Raw genomic sequence first — 10,000 nt, forward strand, 5'->3', positions numbered from 1 at the left:
GAAAGAAAGAAAGAAAGAAAGAAAGAAAGAAAGAAAGAAAGAAAGAAAGAAAGAGAGAGAGAGAGAGAGAGAGAGAGAGAGAGAGAGAGAGAGAAGACTGAAAAGAAACGAACCTATGGCTGCACTCTAACACAACCTCATGCTCCTCTACACCCACGCAGCCATTTAGGGGATTTAGTCACATCTCTAAAGGTATTATGGGCTGTACACTGCTATACAGACGAGTCCAAGGCCAAGGGCCCACCAGGGGATAATCTTGACCAGGAGTATCGGGAAGAAATGAGATTACCGCTTAGTCACACATCACATCAAGACACCATTATATAAATGCCCACCCACGCACGCATGCCCACACGCATACATACACACACACCCACACACACATATACGTACATTATATATATATAGCTCAACACAATTACAGCTGGGCTAAGCAGAGAAAGACTACACTCACACACACAAAGGCTAACAGACACTCACACACAAGCATACACACACACAAACACATTAAAGCCAAATACAATTATATCTGCCATTATAGCTGAGGTTGTGTCATTTCTCTCTGATTATCCGCCCCCTAATGGCTTCACTGTTACATGCGTGTGTATTTCTGTCCGTCTTTCTGCCTGCCTGACTGTGTACCTCTATTGGGCTTTGCACAAGTTCTTATTGTATAGCACAGTGGTTCTCAACCTTTTATGAACAAACACCCCCATTGACCTCATCACAAGACCCCCAACGCCCCATTGTAAGCCTGCCAAGTGCCAACGCCCCCTCAGTATAAAAAAAATACAATAGCCCAATGCCTCCCAATGGCACCTACTGTAAGCAACACCCCCTCTCAGCTGTCTCTAGTAGTAAGTAGCTTTATAGTAGTACATACCATTTTTTTTCTACATTGTATCAATGTATACACAGTAAACATGTATTTATGTTTGTACTTTATGGAGCAGCGTCAAATGTCTTGCTCTGCATGATGACAATAAAGAGTTTCTATGCCATTCTATTATATCCCTCATTGAGGGCGTGAGACAGGGAGGCAGAGAGAGAGAGAGAAACAGGAAGACGATCACAGCAACCTATGCAGACAGATGCAGTCAGACATACTAACACATCAGTCTACACACAAGTGGCACCCACAGACACACACAAGCTTGCATGTACGCACACACACACACACACACACACACACACACACACACACACACACACGCGCGCACATACACATACGCATACGCACACGCGCACACATGCTCGAACACCCACACACCAGGGTTTCACTTGCACAGAAATGCCAAGGAAATTGGGTTGGGTATGAGCGAAATGACATGCAAACGAGAGCAGTGTTGATTAGGAGACAGTTTTCTGGGGGAGGAAAATGTCAACTCTCTCAGCCAACTGAAATTGTTACTGTCAAGAGGCAAAGGGGGGGGGGGGGGGCGGGGATTTATAATGTACACACACACACACACACACACACACACACACACACACACACACACACACACACACACACACACACACACACACACACACACACACACACACACACACACACACACACACGCACACACTTTCAGGGGGAAAAAAATGAAGGATTCATATATTTATGGAAGTGTACAATTTCACAAAGGTCGAGACACTGATTTTTCTCTCTTTCTTTCCTTTTTGCTCTCACTAATGTTCATGGCTAGAAATGGAATTCCCACCTAATCAGCAATACTAGCTGTACACTCAGGAGTGGAAGGAGTGCCGCACAGTGTTTCATTGAGCATTTTATACAAGTGCTTTGAAAGTTTATACATGGATTCACTTTTTTTTTTTTTTTAAACCTTTTACTTCATTTCATGGAATTAATCCTTGAAGTAAATAAAGGCAAGGCAAGTTTATACACATGGCCATCAAGCGCGTATTTTGTGAAGAACCCGGGTAGTGTAGAGCAGAGTAGAGTAACTTTATTAATCCCTAAAGGGAAAATAAGGGTATCCTTGCTGCCGCTCAGGGCGGCGCACATAGTGCAAGCAGATGTTTTCACAGCTTTAAGTTGAAAGAGGCGTCCAAGCACGGCCCACACATGCCATCAAATAAACATCCTATTTACATACAAGTCACATTCTTTGTTATTTATAAACAAAAACACACGCACGCACGCACGCACACACACACACACACACACTCGAAGGTAGTTCTTTCCCACACTACCAGTAAACACTACCACACCTTCGGTGTAAACCATAAGCCCCCCCCCCCTCATGGAGACGTGACCTCATGGATATACACAAAGTATATACACGCACGCACACACGCACGCGCACACACACGCACACATGCACACGCACACGCACACGCACACACACGTTCCCCAGGGTTCCAGAATAATTTGCGAACACCATATCAGCTGAATTTCATGAACAAGCACACGTATAAACACCTAGACACAGACATACACAGGTTTTCAGAGTAACTCCACAACACCACCATGTCAGCTGCAGGCAGTGTGAGACCCATGAACAAACATACAAACACTTACACAGACACACAGACACAGACACAGACACAGACACAGACACAGACACACAGACACAGACACAGACACAGACACAGACACAGACACAGACACAGACACACAGACACAGACACACACACACACACACACACACACACACACACACACACACGCCTCTTGCAAACATACCCCAGGGTTCCAGAATAGTTCTGCGAACACCACCATGTCGGCTGCGTGTAGAGTGAGGCCCATGTTGGCGGCGGTGATGGAGAGCACGGCCACGCAGCTCTTAGCAGATAACTGGAACTTGTCACAGAGCTGCTGCCGCTCCGCAGACGGCGTGGAACCATCAATACGGATGAAGTCCACACCCTGGAGGGAGGAGGGGAGAACCACAGGAGAACACTTACTGCAAGATGCTCTACTAACCTCCGTCAGCTCCAATATAGCTGTATAGCCTATCTTTATTTTGACCTGGGGCCCTGTGTGCAATAGATCTGCCACTGCCTGGTTCTCTCACCTTCTCGCCAAGTTCCCTGGTCACGCTGTCCAGCACCATCTTGTGATGAGCAAACACCAGAAACTTCTCCCGACCACACTCCAGCATGTCCATGATGTACTCCCTACGGACGGTCGGACGGCCGGACGGATGGACACACAGACACAGACACAGACACACACAGGCACACACGGACACACACGGACACACACGGACACACACGGACACACACGGACACACACGCCGCATGGGTGGTCAGTGCTTCATTCTGTGAGAGGTCAGAGAAAAGATGCATTCTCTCACTCGCTACATGATACAATATCACACTAATCACTTGTGATTTTCAAGGATGAACACTTGTTATATGTTTTGATCTTGGTGTCCATGATTAAACATAAAAGGGCTGATTCTACTGTCACTAAAAAAACACAGGTGTTTATCTGTAAATCTAAAGACACACGAACACGAACACACGAACACACACACACACACACGAACACACACACGCACAAAGTGCTCTTTTGTAGTCTGCAAGTGAAGTGAACTCACATAATGGCTCTAATCTTGGCCTCTGCAGTGTGGTTGTAATAGACCAGGAGGGCCTCTTTCTCTTTGTTCTTCTGCGGGTTCAAAGCACATCAAAACACTCTTATTAGCTTATCTACCTCCACGCGGCAGCAAGAGAGGAACAAACAACATCATTCATGATTTATCTTTGTTTGTTTGTATACCCAGGTAAAAAAAGATGTTTGCTTTAGTCAATACGCACTCAAGTCAGGTGGCATAACAACATGTTTATGTAGTATCAAAAAGTTTATACCAACGCAACTGAAATACAGTGACAGTAACATACAAGGATTTATATATTTAGGTGATATTCTTCAAGTGCATGTTTATTTCCACATGGTAATTTCAAGTTGCTTCATAAACATCAGTCTAGATTTCAAATGCTGACTAATTGAATTACCAATTACGAATGTTGACTAATTCAATTAACCCATTGATGCTGGATGTTGCATTGGGCAACATTGACCCTGGCGCATGGAGCTGCATAACGCAACATTCAAGCTCATGAGATTTCAGATTTTTCTTATTCAAATTTTTGGTATGTTAAGGCTGAATGAACATGTTCTAATCGAAGAGGAGGGTCTTAGCTTTTAAATACAATTAATTTCTTGCTTTTATGCGTTTCAGATGCTGAAAATGTAGGTTTTTATAGGCCGACATTAACTTTTCCCAAAAGTGGCTTAGGCATTGAGCCCCATTTCTGCTGGTGCTTCAGGCATCAATGGATTAAATCTTCACACACTGTCTTGAATCGGCATGTGAGGTTTGCCCCTTCTCTCCACAACTCCCACCCCCTCCTCCCCACTCCCCCGTCATGTCTCACGTTTTTGCTCCCGCAGGAGAGCAGATCCTTGGCGGCAGCCGACAGCGCTGCTTTGGTGCGGGCGTTGACTCCGTCCGTGGTTACTATGACGACCTTGCGCTGCTTGGCGGGCAGCTGGGACAGCACCTCGCTCTTTAGGCGACGCAGCATCAGGCTCTCCTCCAGCAAGAGACGCAGCTCAGCCAGGTTAGAGGAGCCGGAGTAGTCCCAACCCCACGCATTCTGATGGAGAGATAGAGGGAGAGAGAGAGAGAGAGAGAGAGAGAGAGAGAGAGAGAGAGAGAGAGAGAGAGAATCATAATTAAGTTCATAAACAGCACTCTTTTAGCAAGAGACACAGCTCACATCTCAGGTTGTACGACCCAGAGTAGTTCCAGCGTCACACATTTTGATGAAGAGCGAGAGAGAGAGAGAAAGAGAGAGAGAGAGAGAGAGAGAGAGAGAGAGAGAGAGAGAGAGAGAGAGAGAGAGAGAGAGAGAGAGAGAGAGAGAGAGAGAGAGAGACAGTTCATAGTTAATCTCATAGGTTCATAATCAGTTCATAAGTTTCAGTTCATAAGTCTCAGAGTGAGTTCATAAACAGCATCAGAGACTTTCTTAGCAAGAGACACAGCTCAGCCGGGTTAGACGACCCAGAGCCAACCCCACACATTCTGAGAGAGAGAGAAAGAGAGAGAGACAGAGACAGACAGAGAGAGAGAGAGAGAGAGAGAGAGAGAGAGAGAGAGAGAGAGAGAGAGAGAGAGAGAGACAGAGACAGAGACAGAGACAGAGACAGAGAGTTCATAGTTAAGCTCATAAGTTCATAATCAGTTCATAAGTTTCTAATCAGAGATTCTTTCGGCAGCAAGTGCAGCTCACTCAGGTTAACCAGAGCAGTCCAAACTCCACGCATCACAATTAGTCCCAGGAAGAGATAACGAGAGGGAGAAAGAAGGACAGCTTTTAAGTTCACAATCAGTTCATAGGTTTCACACACAAGTAGCACACACTTCTCACACAGGTTAAATACCCCACACATGCAGAGAGAAAGAGAGAGAGAGAGAGAGAGAGAGAGAGAGCTTTTCAGTTCATATTGGTCTACAGTAATATTGAGAAGATGTGAGCTTGATGAGGAAGGGCCTGAGTCACCTGTGTGGCGTTGCAGTAGCGCGCCCCAAAGTCGTGGAACCTGGGGAAGAGCGAGGGCCGCACGGCCAGGATCTGGGTGTAGAGCTCCGAGGGCCGGGACATGGCAGGGGTCCCCGACAGCAGAATCACCCGCTTAGCTGCCTGTCAAAGCACAGCAGCCAATCAGCAAAGGGTAGGGTATGTACATGCACACATACACGACAACACATACACACACATGTTAAGTGCATACTGGGGTGGACACGGTGTAATGGTTAGGGAGTTGGACTGTACATCACAGGGTGTTGGGTTCAATTCCCACCCTTACCAGTCCCGTCCTCCCTCCACGGTTGTGCCCTTGAGCAAGGCACCTAGAGTATCCCCACAGTGCTCCAGGGACTGCAACCAACACCCTGTAATATCTATAAGTCACTCTGGATAAAGGCGTCAACTAAGAGTAATGTAATAATATATTATATATAACACATGTATAGTGATCACCCCACACAGACAGTGACAACACAAGGGCACTCTGCGTGTATCAGTGTATACCTCCTACCTACTACAATTCCTGTTCACTCTCACATCATACAGAGACTGAGAGAGGGCAAGAGCGAAAGTGGGAGACAGATAAGTAGCAAGTTTAGAAAGATAAAGTGAGAGAAAAGGAAAAAGGTTGGAAGAGAGATAGGGGGGGGGGTGACAACTGGTGGGAGAACAAAGAAAAAGAGAGAAGACCGAGAGAGAGAGATGACCTGGTGAAAGCATTAAAAAGTGAAGGCAGAGATGGAGGAGGAGAGAGAAATCCAAGAGAGTGAAAGATTAAAAAAATAGAGAGCTGGGGGCATAGATAGACAGATGGAGGAAGAAGGAGAGAAGGAGGAGGAGGAGGAGATTGATGATGACGATGATGACAGCCCCCAAAGATCTGGACAGTAAGGACCTTCCCCGAGGGCCCTGATGAAGAAGGCTGAAGAAGGCTGAGGAGTCACACACACGTGCATGTGTACACACAAAGACACAGACACAGACACACACACACACACACACACGTTGCACACAAACACATGCACACACGAGCGCGCGCACACACACACAAACACACACGCACACGTTTGCGCACACACGCACAGACACACATACACTCACACTCACAGAGAACACTGACGCGCTGCTCTGCTCTATTCTGAAGAAGGTTGAAGAGTCACTCGGTCCCCCAGGGAGCTCAAGGCACTGAGAGGCCAATTGGTATAACATGCAGACCGTACAAACTCACTGACTAGCCAAAGTGGACAGGGAAGCACGTCCACTGATTGACTGGATGATGTGTACACAATATACATTGCTATCCACTAGTGGAGATGAGACAGAAGGTAGGAACTTTTCTACTTGAAATGATCAAAATGTTAAAAAGGTATCACAACAATAGCAGTGTGTGTGTGTGTGTGTGTGTGTGTGTGTGTGTGTGTGTGTGTGTGTGTGTGTGTGTGTGTGTGTGTGTGTGTGTGTGTGTGTGTGTTGACTGTTTGCATGTGTTTAACAATGATGAAGGGGGCGTCAGCGGTACCTCAAGCACGGGCAGGGAAACTATACAACAAACAATCTTCATGTGTGTGTATATGTGTTAATACAGTGCAAAGTGTGTGTGTGTGTGTGTGTGTGTGTGTGTGTGTGTGTGTGTGTGTGTGTGTGTGTGTGTGTGTGTGTGTGTGTGTGTGTGTGTGTGTGTGTGTGTGTGTCTGTGTGTGTGTGTGTGTGTCTGTGTGTGTCTGTGTGTGTCTGTACCTTCAGCAAGGGCAGGGCAGCTCGGCAGCGAGCCGTCTTCATGTTTTTAAGGAAGTGGCATTCGTCCTGAGGAGGAGGAGGAAGAAGGAAAACAGCAACATGTTTACTTCACCCTTCGCTGACCATATGGCCATGTTTTACTCTTTAGAAAACTTCTCAAGGAGATGTCCAAAACTCCCTGAACTCTGAAAGTATGAAGCTCTGTAACGTCAGTGTTGGGTTTTTATTTTCCTCCGTTTAAGTTGTTTATCTGCTTAGTAAACATTGTGGGTTTTTTTGTTTATTTAATACTTAACTCATCCATCTTATGAAATAGCCATAATGACTACAACGCCCCACGATGTTGCTGATGCTTCATAGCGCCTATAGACGTCCAGGAGCAGATTCTTAATCTCAATGTTGCAAGATCACAAAAAATGAGCCCCATACCAGTCATCAAGTGGAAAGACATCAGATTTCATCAGCGCTGACCAATCAACGTTCTAATCAACGTTAATTTCCAACACGCTTGATTTGATCGATGCTCGTCCACTGTGGATATAACTTTTGACATGAATGTGTATCCTTGTTTGGGGGAAACAGACTCCAGTCATACCAACTCTTCGGTATGGTAGGTTAGGTGTTCTCAATTAAATTCGAATTGAGAATAAGTGAAAAAGAGATCTTTCCACTGTTTCACTGTAGTTTTATTGCCCTGACTAGCAGTTCTAGAAATGAAGTTTGAAACCCTTTAAAAATGGAGCTTGCCCAGGACAGGAAGAGAGTGCAGTAACCAAATGACAGAGAGGAGAGGAGAGAGAGGAGAGGAGAACTTCAGTTACTCAGTTTGTTTTCCCTATTGTGATGCACAGTGCTGACAGGATGGTCACACATTAACGGAAAGACACTATTACTCTCCATATTGCACTACCACACGCACGCAAGCATTTGCATTACTCCCAAGCACGCACACACGCGAGTCACATGACAGAACGTGGTGTGACTCACATTGAAAGGAGCATGCATACGCGCACACAACACACACACACACAGTATGCAAAGTAACTGATGACAGGCCGGGTTAGTGACCTGTCTCTCAACATGACAAGCACTTTGTAAAGGGCAGCGCAACACAACATGACATTTGGGGCCACACACACAAGCACGCGCGCACGCGTGCACACACGAACTCCCTGATGCCAGATGGCCTTGCTCTAACATCTTAATATGGCAACATGTATAAACATCTAAATAGTGATACGCACAATGTAATCTGCCCCTAAATATGTCAAGAACAACTTGAATACCCAGATCCTAGTTACTGTTCCGCTGCTATTTACTGCTGTGGTTATGGATACTAAAGCCAGAGATGAGGAGTGTGATAACATGTGGATTGCAGTATGTGTAAGCAGTATGGCTAAGTGTACGTGAGTGTAGTGCTCTTGTAGCATATCAACACGTCAGTTTGTGTATGTCTGAATAATTCTTGTTTGTGATATGAGTAAGTAATGTTAGTGGTGTGTGTGTGTGTGTGTGTGTGTGTGTGTGTGTGTGTGTGTGTGTGTGTGTGTGTGTGTGTGTGTGTGTGTGTGTGTGTGTGTGTGTGTGTGTGTGTGTGTGTGTGTGTGTGTGTGTGTGTGTCTAACCATGAGTACATTAAGGACAATGTTGGGTCTGCTGGTTTCTGCTTGTCTACTTTTCTGTGTGTGCGTGCGTGCGTGCGTGCGTGCGTGCGTGCGTGCGTGCGTGCATGCGTGCATGCGTGACTGACCATGATGAGCACGTTGAAGGGCTCTGCGGCCGGCTTCTGCTTCTCCAACCTGCTGAGGAGGTCGTAGCTGACGATGTTGACCAGGCCCCCACGCAGACGGTCCCGCCCCGTCACACACACGTTCACACACTCCGCACCCACTGACGGCAGCCAGCGCCGGAAGGCCTGCAGAGAGAGGGAGGGAGAGAGAGAGAGACGGAGAGATAGAGGGAGAGGGAGAGGGATGAGTTGGAGTTGGAGCGGGAGTGATGTAGCAAAGTGAGTAGTGTGAAAGAAAAAAAAAGCGCAGTGTGATGAGGGATGCAGTAAAGAGGGAGAATAGAATGAATATTGAGAAATGCAGTGTTGAGAAACACAAAACTGAGAGGGTACATGGAGAACAAGAGATCACAAGCCCACAGGGCCGGATTAAGACGGCCTGGGGCCTCTGTCTAGGCTACAGGTTGCTGAGGGGCCCCCTCGGAAGGCAAATTTCGTTACAAATTCACATAGACAGTGTCATAATTATGAACGAGGAATTAAAGATAACTTGTCTACCAACTGTACTCAATACGACACATGGATTTTTCAATATTACATCCGGCCATATCCCGTAATTTTTCACTTAAGGCCATTCAGGGCCCGAAATTTAGTAAGTGAAGAATTCTTGCACAACTCCTTGGTCAGGTGCGTAGGAGTGGAACCCCTAGGTCACCAACGTTAAAGCAAAGAAAGCTCCCGCACACTGTTCACATTTGCATGGTTTACTGCAACGTTTCAGTCTACTGACCTTCTTCAAGCAATTCCAACCTGGCAGGTGGGGGCCCCTAGGCTGCAGCAATATATAGCCTGTGCAATAATCCGGCCATGCAAGTCCATATATGAATTGAAGAGGCTTCATAAATACTGTGTACTAAATATTTGTCCACATGCAGCAGTGTGCAAGAGTCCCTGTGTACGCAAGTGCCTGTGTGTCCACAT

General features: G+C 46.3%; 1 protein-coding gene across 1 annotated transcript in view; it reads right to left on the minus strand.

Annotated features, from left to right (window-relative positions):
* smarcal1 (SWI/SNF related, matrix associated, actin dependent regulator of chromatin, subfamily a-like 1) overlaps positions 1-10,000 on the minus strand; it is a 28,369-nt gene that overhangs the window by 4,823 nt on the left and 13,546 nt on the right. Inside the window, exons 8-14 of the mRNA XM_063214340.1 lie at positions 9,041-9,205; positions 7,291-7,356; positions 5,527-5,667; positions 4,396-4,617; positions 3,555-3,625; positions 3,027-3,129; positions 2,696-2,878 (exon numbers count right to left, since the gene is read on the minus strand). Coding sequence (XP_063070410.1) covers positions 2,696-2,878; positions 3,027-3,129; positions 3,555-3,625; positions 4,396-4,617; positions 5,527-5,667; positions 7,291-7,356; positions 9,041-9,205 — 951 coding nt within the window. The remainder of the gene's footprint in view (positions 1-2,695; positions 2,879-3,026; positions 3,130-3,554; positions 3,626-4,395; positions 4,618-5,526; positions 5,668-7,290; positions 7,357-9,040; positions 9,206-10,000) is intronic.

Source organism: Engraulis encrasicolus, chromosome 13, assembly GCF_034702125.1.
Source record: "Engraulis encrasicolus isolate BLACKSEA-1 chromosome 13, IST_EnEncr_1.0, whole genome shotgun sequence".
NCBI classification, from domain to species: domain Eukaryota; kingdom Metazoa; phylum Chordata; class Actinopteri; order Clupeiformes; family Engraulidae; genus Engraulis; species Engraulis encrasicolus.